The sequence below is a fragment of the Nanorana parkeri genome, unplaced genomic scaffold (genome assembly GCF_000935625.1).
Source record: "Nanorana parkeri isolate BGI_ZX_2015 unplaced genomic scaffold, ASM93562v1 scaffold672, whole genome shotgun sequence".
Classification (NCBI taxonomy): domain Eukaryota; kingdom Metazoa; phylum Chordata; class Amphibia; order Anura; family Dicroglossidae; genus Nanorana; species Nanorana parkeri.
Window position 1 is genome coordinate 509,753 of NW_017306940.1, and position 19,838 is coordinate 529,590.

Below are 19,838 nucleotides of genomic sequence, written 5' to 3' on the forward strand. Positions count from 1 at the left end.
GGACGGCAGAGCGGACAGCTGCAGCCAGGTAAGACATCCCCCGAAAATAAGACCTAGTGTCTTTTTTCGTAGAAAAAAAAATATAAGACACTGTCTTTTTTTCGGGGAAACACTGTATATGGGTCTCGGCATTTTGTTGATCAGGTGTGAACAGGGGCTATTGAAAATGATGAGATTTCTTGTGTTGCAGAGCAAATAGCAGTAGAACCCGACAGAAGAATCTTCCCTCATTCCATCTAAAACTATGAAAGATGTTTGGCTTGACAAACACTTCTAACTTCCAGCATGGAGTCCTTGGTTGAACTCCCAAGGTGCACAGCTTAAAAGTGTTAATACGTTTCCCTATGTTGAAACTGACTCCAATATGTATTTCTGTGTGAATATGGATGTACGATATATATCCCACTCAGACAATGATTGATATGAAAGGTCAATGTACTATGCAAAATACCTGTAGTATGTTGCCACTAGCGATGCCACTTTTTCAGGCCCAAGTACAAGTACTTCCCCTCATGTACTTGCCGATACCAATTACCGATACCTTTTCTTAAAGGGACAGGTGACTTTAAATGATCCATAGTACAGAACATGTAGTTGTACTATGGATCATGATTTAACCTATGCATGTTAGCAGGGGAGAATTGTAATTCTATTACTGCAGTGTACGGGACATATGTACTGCGGATGATGGTTTAACCCATTCATGCTAGCAGTGCAGAATTGTATATCTATTGCTGCAGTGCATTCTATATGTACTGTATATATACAGCACAAATGTCCCGTACATTGCAGCAATAGATTTACAATGATCCCCTGCTAACATGCATAGGTTAAATCATGATCCATAGTACAGAACATGTAGTTGTACTATGGATCATGATTTAACCTATGCATGTTAGCAGGGGATCATTGTAAATCTATTGCTGCAATGTACGGGACATTTGTGCTGTATATATACAGTACATATAGAATGCACTGCAGCAATAGATATACAATTCTGCACTGCTAGCATGAATGGGTTAAATGATCCATAGTACAACTACATGTTCTGTAACTACATGTCCTAACTACAGGTACAGGGCTACATATCATGTACTATGGATCATTTAACCCATTCATATTAGCAGGGGATGATTGTAAATATATTGTTGCAGTGCATGCTATATGTCGTATATAGTGCTTGTACATATAGAGTGCCTGCAGCAGTACATTTACAATTATCCTCCGCTAACATGAATGGATTAAATGATCCCTAGTACAGGGCTACATATAGATAATTTAATCCATTCATGTTAGCAGAGGATAATTGTAAATGTATTGTCTGCACTGTATTAGCAGTGTGTACTCTATATGTGCACTATATGTAGTACATATAGAGTATATACTGCTAATACATCTAAATGGCCAGCTAAATTAGAATCCTACCTGTAGCTCCTCTCGCCAGAACAGCGCTGACTCGCCGCTGCGTTTTTGTTTTTTTTCTCTTACTTACCTCACCGAGCGCCACTGCTGCTCCGGTGGGCGGCGCTCCAAGTGGGGTCATCTGGTAGTCTCCGGCTACCTAAATTAGGACCCCACCTGGAGCTCCGCCCACCGGAGCAGCAGTGACGCGACGCTCGGTACAAGTACTTGTCAAAATGCCCTGTATCGGGCCCGATTCCGATGCTAGCATTGGTATCGGGACATCCCTAGTTACCACCATATACAGTATACAATTACACTAAATAGCCAAATGTATTTGGACACCCCTCTTCCTAAATATTTAGTTTAGGTGTATTCATTGGAGGTAGTATAACTAGTACAGCATACAAAGCCATTGTAAATAATTTTGCACTTCCAACCTTGTGGTAACAGTTTGGGAAATGTCTTTTTCTGTTTCAGAATGACTGTATCCCTAGGCACAAATCCACCAACAAATGCATAGTTTGGTGTGTCTGGTGCAGAGAACATAGAGTGGTTTGCACAGGGCTCTGACCTAAGCTCTAATGAACACGTGTGAGTAGTACATGGACACTTTTGTTTTCAACAGGAAGGGTTGGGGTCCTACAATTGAAAAAATTGCTGGAGTTATGCAGAATGCAGTTTTACCACCTACCAAATTGAATGCATCCTCGTAGTCCAATGAGTAGTCCTACACTATGATAAAGAGGCAATGGGATGTACAGGACATCTTTGCTTGTGAAATCAGTTAACATTGTAACGGTACAGCTTGTCAAAACACGTTTTTGAGATATGATGGCGGCTTTTGGGAAACCTGCAAAAAAACACAACATTACAATAATATTACTGGCAGTAGTTGTCCAGGGGCAATCCCAGATGCCAGTCAAAATACCCAAGGTACCCCAACTGGCAGGTGATGGAGCAGCAACTATCCTCTACTAAATTGTGATTAATGATCATACTCTGAATGGTCTAAGGTTGTTAGTGGTGTACCCCAAAGTTAGGTATTGGACCCTTTACTTTTAAACCCATTTGTAAAGGATATAGAGTTTGGGATTAAAAGTATAATTTGCTTAACCAGTTGCCGTCTGCCCGTTGTAAAAAAACGGACGGACGGCACTGCAGCATTGGCGGGTTGCCGTCTCCAGACGGCATTTTTTTTCTGCTCGCGCGATGAAACCGTGCTGTGTAGTGGACTAAAGTCCTGACAGGATGCCTCTAACATAAAAGCAGACCTGAATGCACTGTTTGACTGACTATGATAAATGTAAAGTTATGCATGTTGGGGTGAAAAACATGCATGGATCATACATTGTAGGGGGAGTACAACTGGGGTAGTAATTAATCATTAAAGGAGACCTATGAGGAGAGTGAAAATCACTAATCCTCATAGTTAGAGCCGGCGTGTGACAATGAAACTGTCACACGTCAGTTCAATAGATCGGTCATCTCCTTGCAGAGAGCGGTGACTGTCAGTCACTACTCCCCGCAAGGATTTCCCCCCCTCCCCGCTCCGATCCTCCAGCGCTGACTGGAGGAATGGATGGAGGAGGGGGCTGGTACCGCTGGCTTTGCCTCTAGATGGGCAGAGCCAGCTCTCAATCACGCAGCTGGGTGGATCTCGACAGCATTGTCGGGATCCATCCCGGCTGCGGCGGTCTCAGTATACCGCGAGCTGTAGCTCGCGATATACTGAGCTTTGGATCACGGGAGGAGGTTAGTATATGTCCTCCCATGACCCTTAAGAGAACTATGGGGAAAAACACTTAATGCATAGTTCTCTTTTAAGGATTTGGGTTCTGATAGATCATACACTTATTAGTAGGGATGCACCGAAACTGTTTTTTCGGTATTGAGCACGAGTACCAATACCGAATACCAATATCGGAAGTCCCATTAAGGAAGCTGGGCTGCGTATAATGACTCACCGCTCAGCTTACCGATTAGCCGGGAAGCCATCTCCATGCTCCCTCGTCACCAAGTGATGAGGAAGCATGGAGCTGGCTTTCTGGCCAATCAGGAAGCCGGGGGCGGGTAATGACTCGCCATCTGGCTTCCTCATTGGTCAGCTTCCCGACCAATCAGGAAGCTGGGCAGGGAGCCATTACACGCCGCTCGGCTTCCTAATTGGCTGGAAAAGCTGGCTTTATGCTTACCCGTCACCAAGTATTGAGTTTCTGATAACAGAAATACAGGTATCAAGATAGGCATCAGGAGCATTTGGGCGAGTATGAGTACTTGGCCAAATACTTGGTATCGGCACCAATACCGATAGTATCGGTGCATCCCTACTTATTGACATGGAATGTCAAGCTACAGTTTCTAAAGCAAGCAAATACTTTCTTGCATTAAAGGAGGTATAATCTTGCCCCTGTACAAAGCATTAGTAAGACATCATCTGTAATATGCAATCCAGTTTTGGGTACAAGTTCACAAAACAGGATGTTGGGAAATTGGAGTGAGTGCAGAGAAGGACAACTGAACTTTTATGAGGCATGGAGGACATCAGCTATAAGGATAAATTAGATTACCTGAACTTAATCTCCCTTAATAAGAGACATTAAGGGGTAATATGTTCACAATGTAAAATACATAAATGGTCACTTTACAGTCATTGCAAAGGACAAAGGGCATGCTTTGCATCAGGAGGAAAAAAGAGGTATTTACATTTACAAACACTTCTTCACAGCCAGAGCTGTGAAAATGTGGAATAGACTATCTCAGGAACTAGTTCTAGGCAGCTCAGTTACTTGTTTTAAAAAAACTTGGATGCATTTCTACATGTACAGAATAGAACTAGCTATTAACACTTGTAAATTGATCCAGGCAATATCTGATCGCCATAGGGATTTTTTTTCTCTATTGGAGCAAATTGGACCATGCTTTATAGAGGTTTTTTTTGCCTTCCTCAGGATCAACTCTGGGTATAGGGTTCTGTATATAAAGGTTTTCAATTTATTTATTAATGTTCTATTATTTGAACTTAATGGACTTTTGTTTCAACCTAACTATGTAGCTAAATAGATGTTGAATTTCTCACCATATCACAGAAAGCATAAACAAATCTAATTTTCAAGCACAAACCTGAACATTTTTAGACCATTTAGACCAGGGGTGGCAAACTCAAATTCATGGGGGGCCGCATCAGCAGTATGGTTACCCTCAAAGGGCCGGTTGTAATTAGACCATTCACATGATATCTGTATTTCTGCTGATACTTAATGTGTCCTAAAGATTATAAACAGCATTGATGTAATGATTGTATTCATGTATTATAGGTTATTGTAATCAGAATCTAGTGTATAAACAGTAAACTGAAAAAGCCCCTTGTCATAATTGTCACATTCTTGTAAAATATGTAAGGGTATCAATTCACTGCACCATGGGCATTTTAAGTGGAAAGAAATGGCAGTAGCTCAATCAATTGACAAAAAGCATGGGCAGTGCTTACTGGGAGATGTAATTTACTGCATGAACTCTGAAAAATTCAAATGTCCCAAGAACTCATGCATTCTGAGATTTACACAGCTCTTTCATGCAGCAAATTCCTGCCTTGCAAGGCAGACGGCCTGATAATTTTCTGCAGTTAAAAGAGAACTTTGGGGTAAGTGTTTTTCCCCATAGTTCTCTTTAGGGTCACGGGAGGACATATAATAACCTCCTCCCATGACCCAAAGCTCAGTATATCCTGGGCTGTTGCCCGCGATATACTAAGAGTGCCGCATGCCGGGACAGATCCCAACAATACTTTCAAGATCCACCCAGCTGCGTGAGTGATAACTGGCTCTGCCTATCTAGAGGCAGAGCCAGCTGTGCCCTCCCCCTCCCCCATTCGTTCCTCTACTCAGCGCTGGAGGATCGGAGAGGGGAGGGGGGAATCCCTGCAGGGAGCCGTGACTGATAGTCACCACTCACTGCAGGGAGACGGTTCGGTAAGTGAGCATGTTTCTGCTCACTTCCCAATCAATAGAGCCGACCTGTGACAGCTTCTTTGTCACAGGTCGGCTCTAACTATGAGTATGAGTGGAAATCACTCACCTAATTGTTCTCCTTTCAGTAGCACCACCAAGTAAAGGGCAAATCTCTCAACGGAAATACCTGGTCAATTAACAACTGTTGAAGGTAAAATTATCTCTTAACTTTAATCAATTTAAAATGATGAATATTAATTGTCATTGTGTGGCCTGCACAGTAGCAGGCCCTTTGCTGCTTCCCTCAACTTTACCCATGCCAGGACCCCAGGCAGGTGAGCACTGCCAGGGCCACTCATGGATTTCTCAGTCCTGCTTCTTGTCTGAATAAATGGGCTTTAATTATTGCTACAGCCTAATAAGAAAATTGGGGGAAGGTAAAATGCACACAGGTATTTGGTTGGCAAAGCAGGGCCACTTATATGTTTGGAAATAAGAGATAGTCTGTATAAGAGAAGCCCAAGTGTTATTCTACCAAACTGACTTTTAAGCTGGCTATGTCACTCAGCATATTACTAGTTGAATGTGTTTGACTAAAGCAAAACCAGATAAGAGAAAAATACGTTCACCTGTAGTTCCAGATGTGTAAATGTACAACGCAGGGGATTGTGGGGAAATATCTGATCTGTAGGATTGTGGGATTGGATCTTCAGAAGAAGCTTCCATTTTGTCAAGTAGACTATGTGTTCCATCATTAAAAGTGTCCATGTTTAGATAAAACACCAGCACTCCTTCTTCTAAGAGAGTAGGCAATACTTCGTCTATAGCTTTCTTCAATACTGCGAAATGCAAAAGATGATGTTGGCATACAACAAGATTAGGAAAACAGTAATGCAAATACTCTAAATACAGATTGTTTCTCACAATACTTCAGGAAAGAAGAAAAACTTTGAAATGTAAATAATTTACCATGTGAAAGCATAAGAATGTTGTCTTTACTCCACTTTATTAGGTGAATGAGAAAATGTGTCCTTATGGGGCACAATGGGGACTGTTCAGACAAATGTAGCAATTAGAAACAGTAGACAATGGCTAGAAAAATCCTTCCGGTTGGACAATTCTGGTTGGCTTTTTATAACATTGTTCCCCACTGTGACCATTAATGGCCAAATTCAGAAAACATTCTACTTAAAGTTAGTTGGTTTTTTATATATGCACCGATACCAAGTACCGTACTCGGTACAAGTACAGATACTTTTTGAGCTCCAAAACTAGACTAGAGAAAAATTCAAAAGTTAGGAGGCAGCTGTAATTTGTAAGGAGCACACGGAGCTCCTGGGATTTGTACATCTCTTTTTTAATGTATGATTTAGTTTTTATAAATATAAATAAAGGGATGCACAGATACCATTTTTGCGAGTACGAGTACTGGTACTTGCCCAAGTACTTACAAGGATGAGTACTGATACATTTTTGTTTATTGTCATGTTTATTGATTGTTTCTAAAACAATATCGACTAATGATTTCAGAACAGTGGTGGAGCGCCAGAGCCAGGTTCCAGCTGCAATTGATGCAACCTTGGTAGTTCTCATGAAAATGCCAAGTATCGGCACTGGTATCTGATACGTATCAGTGCATCCCTAGTTTTATACATGGAATAAAAGAACTGCTGAGCACAATTATCATCTACCTCCCCCTATAACCAACCTTCAACCGGTCCGCTCTGAAACTTTCTTCCCTGTCCCACGCTGCCCTCATGCAGTGACCTTTATACACCCATCGATGTGGAAACCCCACCTGAGCTTTAAACCCTTAACCCATGTCCTCCCCATTAAGCCTATATAACCCTACATATAACTGATTATATATATATAAATATTTTTAATGCTTTAAAAGTTTCACCTGTATGTTGTTTATGTGTATTAGGTTACATAATTGTAATGATGTTGGCATACCCAATAAGAACTCCCGATAAGAGTGCTATTATCATCTATACCAGGGATTCGCAAATGGCGGACCGCGGACGCCAATGACAGCCAGTGCCGACTCCAATTCCTGGCTCTGTGCCCTGACTTCACTTTCCAGCTAAGGTACCCCAAATAAACATGTGAGGACAGTAAGGTGGCACTCCAATGGGGACAACCAGTGTATGGGGGCACTCCGATGGGGACAACCAGTGTAAGGGAAAACTCAGATGGGGACAGCCAGTATAAGGGGGCACTCTGATGGGGAAAACTAATTATTATTTGCCCCCACTGGCGTGCCCACCAATACATTAGTTGCCCCCATCAGCGTGCTCCCTTACCTTTGCAGTTAATGTAAGGCAGCACACTGATAGGGACAGCCAATGTAAGGGGGCAATTTGATGGGGAGAAATAATTATTAGTTGCCCCCAATGGAGTTGCCATTTAGGGGGCACTCTGGGGCAATATAACAGTGTATTCTGATGGGGACAAGCAATGTAAGGGGGCACACTGATTGAGACAACCAATGTAAGGGGGCACTCTAATGGGGACAAACAATGTAAGGGGGCACTCTGATGGGGACAAACAATGAAAGGGGCACTCTGATGGGGACAAACAATGAAATGGGCACTCTGATGGGGACAAACAATGTAAGGGGGCACGCTAATGGGGAAAACTGATGTAATGGGGCACGCTGATGAATGCTGTACTTCTGAAGATGGCCACGATGTAATACAACCACATCACACTGTGCTGTGCCCATAGAACTTAATGAAATGTCACAGTGTGATGCGCTGGGATCAATGTATCAGCACTGTGTCTGGGAAAACACACCAGCAGCTATGCGTTGCAGTGCAGCTGCTGGTGTAAATGCAGGGTAAGCGGCGGTCTGCAGTGCAGTTTGGATCTCGGCTCGATGAAAATTTCGCTCACCGGACCTCCTTGAATTTTACTTCACTACCCCTGATCTATACTGACCACATAATGAAAAACTCTTCTTTGTGAAAAAGAAAAAACTGTGCGTGACAGAGGTGCTGAATAGCAGGTAGCCCAAATTTACATTTAAGGTGGCCCTCCTAAACACAGAAGAGTATTGGTTAGTTGAAAATGCTTATGTTTGCCTTCTTTTACATATTTCTGTGAATGAAGAATTCAATTTGAACCACAGTAGAGCGGTTTTGTACATATTACTGGGCAAATCTGTTCTACTTGCCACTGGTCTACTACCTTTAAAATTTTACAGGAATTCTGAAAGCATTCGTGGTAAATATGTTATATAACAAGAACATTGCTGTGTATTGCATGTTGTGCACTGCATTCCCTCTACACTTTACCTGACTAGCAATTTAGCACTACAAATAATGTAAAGATCACATTTCTTGTACACATGGAGAAGCATTAATGTGAACCTGGTCTTTGCCTTGCGAAGAATGGATCAGCTATAAAGAAAATGTAAATGTGTCATCTACCTAGGCTGTGCCATGTTCACTCTCCTGCTCGGGTCACCGAGTACCCTGCACTGAAGCGGGCGCTCTGCTACTCACCTTGACTTTACCGATGCCAGGACCCAGACGGATGAGTATTGCCAGGTACCAAGCATTGATTTTTCAGACCTTATTGTCTGATTGCCACAACCTAGTAGGAACATTGGGGGAAGGAGGGACAAAATACACACAGGTATTTGGCTACAAATCAATGCCTCTTTATATGTTTAGGAGGGAAATAGAAGGCATAGACTCTGTAAGAGAAGCCAAGTGTCATTGTGACATTGTTTTGTTAACTTGTACTGTTGCAATAAATACATTCTAGAAGAATAAACAATAAGGTTGGGGGGAGGTTTTCAGGTAGGCTGTGTGGGGCCCCATTATTTTGAATAGTTTTATTTAGGGATCTAAACAGCTCTGTAGTTTGCATCCAGGGCAGCCATCAGGGGGGAACGACTGATACTCATGTACTCATGTAAGGGTCCCGGGCAGCCTGGGGGGCCCGCCCGGGTCCCTTACATGACTATCGGCCGACGGTGAAGGGCGAGGAGGCGGAGGCCTGGCCCTAGCAGCGCAGGGCCCCAGCATTGCCGCTCCAGCGGCTTCGAGACAAGCTGGGGCCCTATCAGCGATGCTGCTTGTCTGATGTCGGACTGGCCGGAAGTGACGTCACGCTAGTGACGTGACGTCACTTCTGGCCTGTCCGGCGGCAGACGACGCCACGTGTGCAGGTAAGAGGAGCTAGGAAGGTAGGAAGGAAAGGAGGGAGGGGAGGGAAGCAGCCCTGACCAGCCCACCTGAGACCCCTTCAGAGCCCACCATAGACAGTCTCAGATGGGCTGTGCAGCATCTATAGTGGGCTCTGCAGGGTCAATCTCCACAGGTGGGTCCTGTCTCCAGCGCGTCACTAAGCCCTGCGTCCAGTGCGTCACTAAGCCCGTGTCCAGCGGCGGGGGGGGGGGCCCGGCCTAAAGCCGTGTAAGGGGCCCCAAAATTTCTGACGGCTGACCTGTTTGCAACTATATTGCCAGTAATTAAATGTAAAATCATACAGTCACTGCCTTATAGGTATCATGTTGTCAAAGGCTTGGGACATCATGGATTGTGGTATGAGTCTATAGGCTGTTACCTCAGCTGAAATTATATGCATAAATCCAACTACCCCACAACGCTGTAGTCTTTTTTTAAAATGAACAACTTCTTTAATTTCTTCTCCTCTAAGTGCAATGGTTATCTTGAAGAGCTTTAAGTATGAGTTGATACATTTTCATTAGATATATTAGCTAATGAAAATGTGTAAAGAATATTAATTTAGCCTTTAAATATACAAATGATAGTACACATGACCTCTGTGCATAATATGAACTACCTAAAATGTTGTGCAAGCCTAAATAATATTTTGTTTTTAAATACAGAATAAAGATAATTAATCACCTGGAGTAGCAATTAACACTTTTGCTCCACTGATCTTGAAGCAATGCAGAAAGGACTTGGCCCGTATATTGTAGTTCAGACATGCCATGGGGCAACCTAATTTGGTCAGTGCCAGCCAAATCCAGGCATAGGCAGGCTCATTAAAATCAAATATAGCAACACTGTCTCCTTTTTTAAGCTTTGCATGCTCTCGTAATGCCCATGCAGCCTGATTGCTTTTAAGGTCAATATCCTTGTAGGTATGAGCTTGGTCTTGATATAAAATGAAAGTTTGGTTGGGTGTTACAGACGCTTGCTGCAAAAATACATCCAGCATTCCATGAGAAGGAGAGTCCTTAACTGATTTTTCTATCTTCTGAAAAGAGTAAACTATTTTTATGAAGAACTTGAAGTCCTGCCACAAGGTTTGTGGAAATATTTGCTTTATGGCTATCCATATTGGGGTTATCCAGAGAAAAACTGCTTGTATTATGTGCATCCTGTGAAGAGAGAAAGAACATGTATACTTATATAAAACCATAGAAATGAATCATGCATGTGCCTTCTCACAAACAATGATGATTTTCCTACTGTAGGTTCTTTCTACGTTTTGATTTCTGGAATGGTCATAGATTATACGTGTTTTGACTATATCTGTGATCTAGTTTATTCATGTTGTCATCACTGATAGCATTGGGTACATTGCATAACAGACTCTAGAACATTCAAAAAACTGTACTTTGGAATTGAGATGGTTATGTTACAAGTTCAAAAATAAATTGGGCAATGTTACTCCCCCACATAGGAATGCGCACAGGGTGTACACCCTAATCACCCCGAGGGCAACACCGAAACCGCAACAGCAGGCACCATGTTTTTAGTCTCTGAGCCAGTGGGGAGATCACAAAGATCTCTCTGTGACCTGCACTTGCCACTTACATTCCTCACATAAAAGCCGCAGCACTCAGTGCCTGGGAGGCTGCAAGGGAGCGTGGCTGCGGCTTCCCACCCAATCAGGAAGCTGGGCGGGTGGCAACATGACTACAAGTCAGGCTCCCTGCTTCATTACTGCACCTCTGCTGGAAGACGTATTGAACAGTTGGAGATGGGAATCCGGGATGCCTCAGGTCTGTGTATGTAAAATGTATATATATACACTATATTGTCAAAAGTATTGGGACGCCTGCTTTTACATGCATATGAACTTTAATGGCATCTCAGTCTTAGTCCTTAGGGTCCAATATAGAGTTGGCCCACCCTTTACAGCCAGAAGAGCTTCAACTCTTCTGGGAAGGCTGTCCACAAGGTTTAGGAGTGTGTCTATGGGAATGTTTGACCATTCTTCCAGAAGCGCATTTGTGAGGTCAGGCACTAATGATGGACAAGAAGGCCGGGCTCACATTCTCCGCTCTGATTCATCCCAAAGGTGTTCTATGGGGTTGAAGTCAGGACTCTGTGCAGGCCAGTCAAGTTCCTCTACCCCAAACACGCTCATTCATGTCTTTATGGACCTTGCTTTGTGCACTAGTGTAGCTGGCGACTTCTGCGCACTGTGCGCTTAAGCATGTGCTGACCCCGCTCTGTCATTTTATGTGGCCTACCACTTCGTGGCTGAGTTGCTGTTGTTCCCAGTTGCTTCCACTTTGTTATAATACCACTAACAGTTGACTGAGTATTTAGTAGCAAGGAAATTTCACGGATGGACTTATTGCACAGGTGGCAACCTATCACGGTACCACACTGTAATTCACTGAGCTACTGAGAGCGACCCATTCTTTCACAAATGTTTGTAGAAGCAGTCTGCATGCCTAGGTGCTTGATTTTATACACCTGTGGCCATGGAGGCAATTGGAACACCTGAATCCAATGATTTGGAGAGGCGTCCCAATGCTCCCCCATCTTTGTATATATCACTTGAACACTCTAGTAGACTCATCTCAACACCAAAGTTCCTTGCTGCAAACAGATTTTTGATTGAAAAATATACTTTATTGATGTAATAAAATATACAAAAACAAGCTATACATTCGGGGTACATTCTACCTCGTACTGCGACACAGCGCATAAACACCACATAGCATTACAGCTCAATCACACAATAAATTACATTCGCACTGCGGCGAGATGCCTGACGTGTAGCGCAAGACAAGAGTCCTGAGCCCTCCACGTCATTCATGACACCGCATTACCCCGTACTGAGTCTGTGGTACGTAGAATCCACATCAATTACCTTCAACTAAATAAACTTCAATAAACCTTGCTGCAAACAGATATCCTATCAATCACAGGGAGATGCTTCCCTTTTATTCATGAAAATTGCATTACAGGTACTTCTGCAGGAGTACAGCTAAGCATCAACAGCTAAGCCCATAAACATTTGTAAAGTGAAAAGTTGCTATGAGTAAATTACCACATTAAAAGTCACTAAGCTGATCATATGACAGTAAACTAGCAGTCATCTGAGTTAACATCCATCTTTATTTATTTGCAGTTTATTCACTTTTTTGTTCCGCTTTATTTACCTACAGTAAACATTTCACAAACCTGCACAAAGATGTTGCCTTAAAAGAGAAGTATGGGCCAACCTTTTTGGGCCATAGTTCTCTTCATGGTCACAGGAGGACATAAATTAATGTCCTCCGTTGACCCAAAACTCAGTATATATCCGGCTATTCCTCAGAGCCGTCATTATTGACAATACAATCGAGATCCACCCCGCTGGCTGATTGACAGCTGGCTCTGCCACTCTAGAAGCAAGCCATTTAAGTACCTGAATTTAACTTTGTATTAGCCTCTCACAGTCCCTGTACAGCAAAACTTAGAGAGGGGGTGGAAAAGCAGCACAAGGCGCCAGTCAGGTGTGTTGCAGTGCAAGGACCATTCTGATAGGCAGACAACACATAGTGACAGAGAAATTAGTTAAAGTGACATTAAAGTCACAAATACCCCCCACCCCCACGCCGCTTTAAGGACTTACCTTAAATTATGCCTGAGCCGATTATGTTCTTCTTTCCAGTAGTTTTCACGAGTCCCTCCAGCGTTGTGTCTTCTGTGTCCCACGTTGTCTATCCGCGTGCACGCTACCAGGCTGCGTGCATTGACTTGCAAAGTGTCTCTCCTCTTCTCCCAGCCAAAGATCTCTACTGCACATGCGCCCGCCCCATCATGTTGCTCAGCCGCTCGAGAATCTTCAGATCTTCAGACGGGTGAGTGGCGGAGACATACAGGGCAGCCTTCAGAAATTTCGGGGCCCCTTACACGGCTTTAGGCCACAATGCGATCGCCCGCAGGGGAACATTTTGACCGCACCGCAGCATTTTGACCGCACCGGAACGCACTGCAGGCACAATGTGCCTTGCGATCCTGTGCGGGAGATCGCATTGCGGCCGGGGGGCGTGGCTACAGCGCCATTCACTTGAATGGCCCGCCACGCCCCCTCCTGCCCGGCACAAAGTGAGCCAGCTGCAATGTGATGCAGTGCGTTCTGGCCGGAACGCACTGTAAGTGGTCTGAACAGGCCCTAAGAGCCAGAGACTGTGTACAGTGACACCGGAAGTGATGTACTGCACATCACTTCCGGGTCCAGTGATCGGAGGAGAGATCCGCAGCTAGAAGCCACTGATCTCTCCTTCAATCTGTCAGGGGAGAACCTCCACGCATGGCCTGGTCTCACAGGAGGGACAGATGAGCCCAGGAAACTGACGGTGGCACCGGCGCCCGTGGAGGAGGGGGGCACAGCTCCGCACAGTACAAGCGATTCAGCACCTGTACAGACGCCGGATCGCTTGTAAACAGCAATTGTCAGCGGTTTAACACGGTACAAGAACATGGCTTTAGGAGCAGCCATGTTCTTGGTATAACCACTTCCAGTGGATGACACACACACTTAATGAAACACACACATATCACACACACTCATTAAAAAACACACACATAGCTTCATTAATTTTTTTTTTTAAATCACACATATTCATTAAAACACACACAATAAAACATACACACAGACACACATTAACAATTAAAATAGTTATTTAAAAAATTTCCCCCTCTCCTGCTTACCTGTTTTGCAGGAAGGGGGGCTGCATCCCTGGGTCCAGTGGAGAATCAGTGTGATCTGCACTCTGGCTGATGCAGACCATATTAATCGATCCCTGCCTATCAGTGTCGGCACCACGAGGGAGCGATCAGTATGATCTGCATCAGCAAGAGATGCAGATCATACTAATTACCCACTTGACCACCAGGGAATTATTTTCATTCAATATATTGCCTGTTCGGCAATATATTAAATAAGATGTGGGCACTTGCCAGGTTTAAAGATGGCGGCTATCTTTACAAACTAATGTACAGTGGTGACCCCCTGGGGACACCGGAGGCATCCCAGGTGAGGATCTGGAGCGTGTGGGCCCCGGCCTCCTCCGTTGCTGTGTGGGCCCCGGCCTCCTCCGTTGCTGTGGGGGGCCCGGCCGCCTCCGTTGCTGTAGCTATGCTACTGCTAGCAAGCAGTAGATAAATGCAAAAAAGAGAGTTTAATTATACTTTAATCAGTGTGCTTCTTCTTTCTTCACTGTCCAGTCATCAAGTGGATGAGGATGTGAAAGTTCAACTGCAACAGACAAAGATCAGGTGCCTTCTTCTGCTAGGGGAGACTGTGCTGTGTGGCAGAGTTGTGTAAATCTCCAGATGAAATGGACAGAAACACAAATCCTTTTGCATGTAAAACAGCTTTCATATATGCATTTTATATTTGTATTTAGCAGTTTGCCTGGAGTTCAGCTTTAAATATCAGCTTTTTTCAAAACTGTATTATGGCTTTGCCCTCTACCACCTCTTAAAGTGTATTTCCACTTTCACAGGCACAATTGAGAAAACCCCACTATATGTTTGTGTAGTGTCACCCTTTTTCTCAGTCATTGATAGCCAATGCAGGAATACACTACCTCTGGTTCTAAAGGGTGGGCTACAGTGATAGAACTAATGGGTCCCCTTGTGTTTCCTCTGTAAGAAATCTCAATGATGGATCCACAGCACACCAGCACACCTTGAGATGGTTTAACACAGTTTACTGTGTATGATGAGATGAGTAACAGTATTGACATAGACAAAAGTGCACTTTCTATCATCAAACACTTTAAACCATATAGTAGATTCAATTAGAAGGGTGACTATATATCAGCAATGGCTGTATTGACAATAGTCCCCCTATACAGAATAAAGAATAGAATACAACGCTGTCTTAGTCTCAATGTACCCTGATACCTAAACAACTGGCCAGTGGTATAATCTTTGGCTAGCCAACGTTGTGGCCCAATGTATTTGATAACAGACTCAGTGTTTGGTGTTCTCAGTAAGCATAGGCCAGAGGCCTCTCATCTATCCTGGAGGGAGATGCTCATCAGGGGTGTCTCGCACTGTCAGCAGATATCCTTCAGAGGGGAGATAGTTCACCTAGGAGATGAATCAGCAGGCTCTGAAATCAGTAATGGATCCGATCATCCGCCATGGTGTACACTCTTCCCAGCCGATTCACTGTCCACAATCCCCTTGCAACTCAATATAAATGGTACCTTGTAAAAATTAGGTTCCTGTGTATGCTTAGTCTTTAAATCAAGGCAGGATAGCAGTGAGGATGTTCCTGTGGTGCTTCCCAGCTCAGTCAGTCACTCACAATCCCTGTGGAGGACAACTGCAGCTTTGCTTCCTTCATGGCCCAGTAGCACTCCATCTCAGCCAGCAGCTTAGGGATTCCTCCCATAACAGGAGATCCCCACTTGTTCCCATATCCATAGGCCTTCAGGCCTGGGGCCTAGATTTGTGGATCACAGATGCATCCTCTCTAGGTGAAACCCTGTAGTGAAGATCCTGTACCAGGAAGTGCCTCAGATATTTAATAGCTCTCCCAGCATTCTCAGCAGGCTCCCCAGACCTTCTGATTGAATCACTACACACTTAGAGTACACTAGCCAGCACAGCTAAGCTGGCTAAGTCTACACTGACAAATCACAAAAGAGACAAAATAATTTAGGGAAAACACTACATTCCTACATACGTATGCTCTACAATGCTGTATTCTGATGTACTGCCCTTATAAGCAAGTAAAAATAATTCAGCATTCCTCAAGATCTCAGTGCTTCATCTAAACACATAACCAACAGGTTATGGGCCGAGGTACTAAACAGAATACTGTAAGTCAACAAGAGCTGCATCCAAGCTACTGGAAGATGGCAAGTAGTTCAGATATGAAGTTTGCAATTGCAAAGCTGAACAATAGCAACTATCAGCTTGTTCAAGCTTGAAATGCTGAAATGCTGCTAAGCAAAGGCGACTTGTGGCAAGTACTGAGTACAGAGAAACACTCTAATGGACCCACCGAGTATTGGGACAAGAAGAACAAACAAGCAAAAGCAATTATAAGTCTGCTAGTGGAAGATGACCAGCTCCTTCACATAAGAAAAGAAAATACAGCTAAAGGTATGTGGACAGCATAACAAAGACTGCATGAGCATTCAAAACTAAACAGTAAACTATATTTGCTATGCAAGCTATATAAGATGAGGCTAGAAATGTGGCCAGGAAATGTTTGAACATGTGAATGTGAATGCCATGATGGAAATCGTGGAACAGCTATGTGCAATTGGAGAAGAAATTAAAGATAACCACATGAGGGTTACTGCTATGCAGCCTTCCAGAGTCATCAATGCTCTAGAAACCAGACCTCAGCAGGAACTAACACTAGAATACACCAAAGAAAAATTAATAGATGAATGTGATGAAGGAAAGAAAATATGCACAATTAACAAAACGAGAAAGCTCTTAAGGTACATGAGAGCGCAAAGCAAAACAAAGAACGCTGTAAAAAGACTGGTCACCTGAAAAAGTACTGTTCAATCTGGAAAGCCGAGCCACGAAAGCGAGAGCCACCTACAAGAAAAAGAGCTAAGGCAACCACAAAGGAAACTGCAGGCACATCATAGAGTGCTACCTTTAAAGTGACTCAGAATAGTATACTGCGCGGATGGTGTATTGACGCAACAATACACATGACTAGTGATGAGACCTTCTTCACAAAAATTTCAGTGCACAAGACAAAGTTTTTCTAGCAAACAGGAAAAGTATTACTGCAGAAGGTAACGGTCAAAGATTCTTAAACTGCAGCACATCATCAGGGGACAAGCAGAGTATCCTCGTGAAAAATGTACTGTATGTTCCAGACCTAGAAGGAAGCCTTCTATCAGTGAAAACCCTTGCTATTAACGGTCTCACAGTTCAATTCCAAGGTGATTACTGTACAATCCGAAAAAAAAAAGCAAATCCTCGCAAAAGGAGAACTAGATGAACAGCTATACAGACTCATCACCTCAGATGAACAAGTCAAGACAGCCACTTATAATCCACACAACAAATGTATCCATCTATGGCATAGATAACTAGGGCACCGAAACCCAGAAGCCATAAAGGACATTATAAAGAGAGGCTTATCAGAAGATATAACCGTACTGCCCTGCCAAATGCTCATGACATGCAAATGCTGCATTTAAGCAAAGGACACTTGTACCCCACTTCCATAGGTAACCCATAGAAAGACCACCCACCCCATGGAGCTCAAACACAGTGGCGTGTGCGGACCAATGAAATCTCCCACATCAGGCGGGAACAGATATCTACTGACTTTCATTGATGATTATTCCAGGTACACAACAACTTATCTGATGAAGCACAAGAATGAAACATCCGAAAAACTTCAAGAGTTTGTAGCCATGTCCAGTAACAAATTCCAACAGAAACCAGGAATTATATGCACCGACAATGAAGGGGAATACATCAGTAAGGAAGTGGAATCATATCTGAAGAAACAGGGTATTGTACACCAGACCACCACACCATACACTCCTGAACAAAATGGTGTAACAGAACAGAAAAATCGTACTCTTATAGAAATGGCCAGATGCATGCTGTCAGACGCCAACCTACCTAAGAAGTACTGGGGAGAAGCAGTCATGACGGCAAAATGCCTACAGAACAGACTACCATCAAAAGCCGTTAAAGGCACCCCATTTGAAATGTGGCATGGATTGACGCCTAGCCTAGGGCACATTAGGGTGTTTGGATGTAAAGCTTGCACATATATTCCCAACGAGAAGTGATCCAAATTGGAGAACACAGCCATTGAAGGTATTCTGGTGGGTTAATGTGAACAAAGTAAGGGATATAGAATCCTCCACCCAAAGTCTGACAATGTGACAATAAGTCACAGTGTTTATTTTGATGAGAACCCATCACCAGAAACAATGATCCCCGGAAGCTGTGAAGTGAATCTGCCCAGTGAACTAGCAAAAGGAAGATGAGTAAAGTGAAGCTGCACAGGAATCAGAACAAGAAAAGGAACTCACAATGGATAAGTCAAGTTCTATGTTAAATTCTGCAGAACAACCTGAAATTAGAAGATCCACTCGAGCAACAAAGGAAATACCACTCTGCAAGTTGTCAAATACTGCTAAGAAACAATCAGAAACGGTCAATCCTAGAACAAAGCATATGGACGTGAAGTATCATCTGCTAAGGAACACTCAAGAGCAAGCTATTATCAACATGCAATATTGCTCATCAGAAGAAATGACTGCGGATGCACTCACCAAGCCAATGTCAAAGGATCCTCACAGTTTCCTTCCAGAGAAGCTAAATGTCATATAGTAATGCATATGCTGTGGAGAAGGTGTATTGGAAATACACCAGCATGTACTTTAACTATGGGGTCTATTCACTAAGCTGCCGAAGGATCTAGCTGTAGCTTCGGCTGATCCTTCGGCTAGCTTCGGCCCCAGGACCCCTTCGGTTCAGTAGAACCGAAGGGCTGCTGTACAGGCTATTCACTATAGCCCGTACAGCTCCCGAAGTCGGCCGAGCGGCTTAGTCGAGCCGAAGGCATATGCTTCGGCTCGACTGAACCGACATGAAAGCCGAAGCTGGCCGAGCTTCTGACAGCTGGGCGGAACGGCTGGCTCCGGCCACTTTCAGAGAGATCAGCATCCCTGTTTACCAGCTAACCAGGGGCGCTGTCACTACACACTGAGAGCGGCCTCTCCATGTTCTCAGTGTGTAATGACAGATGGCATTCCTGGTTACCTAGTAACCAGAAATGCCATCTGCCATTCCTCCCCGGACGCTCTGGGAGAGAAACACTTTCTCCCAGAAAGGTTCACTCTGCTCGATCGAGCAAAGTAAACCTTTCCCTGCTCGTTTTTTTTTTTCTTCTCACATCGGAGCTTTTTTGGCTGCTGTCAGAAGAAAAAAAAACGAACACACCATAGGAATGCATAGCTAGATTCCTATTGGCTATTTCAATTTGCAATAGCCAATAGCAAACTAGCTATTGCACCCACTCACTGCTGCTGTCAATCAGCAGAGGGGGACCTGCAGTTCTCCATCAGGTGCCCCTCTGGTGATTGACATTGACATGGGTGCAATAGCTATTTTGCTATTGGCTATTGAAAAAGCCAATAGGAATCTAGCTGTGCATTCCTATGGTGTGTTCGCTTTTTTTTTTTTTGGACGGCAGCAGAACCACTCGGCCAATAGAAAACAGTTGGGCGGAGCTAGCTGTCACTGCTAGCTCCGCACAATCGTT

At 43.8% G+C, this 19,838-nt stretch overlaps 1 protein-coding gene across 1 annotated transcript in view; it reads right to left on the reverse strand.

Moving 5' to 3' along the window:
• Positions 1-10,712, reverse strand: part of LOC108792700 (very long-chain acyl-CoA synthetase-like) — a 38,002-nt gene extending 27,290 nt beyond the window's left edge. The window contains exons 1-3 of the mRNA XM_018563531.1: positions 10,235-10,712; positions 5,981-6,190; positions 2,096-2,254 (exon numbers count right to left, since the gene is read on the reverse strand). Of these exons, the coding sequence (XP_018419033.1) occupies positions 2,096-2,254; positions 5,981-6,190; positions 10,235-10,712 (847 nt within the window). The remainder of the gene's footprint in view (positions 1-2,095; positions 2,255-5,980; positions 6,191-10,234) is intronic.
• Between the last annotated feature and the right edge of the window lie 9,126 nt (positions 10,713-19,838).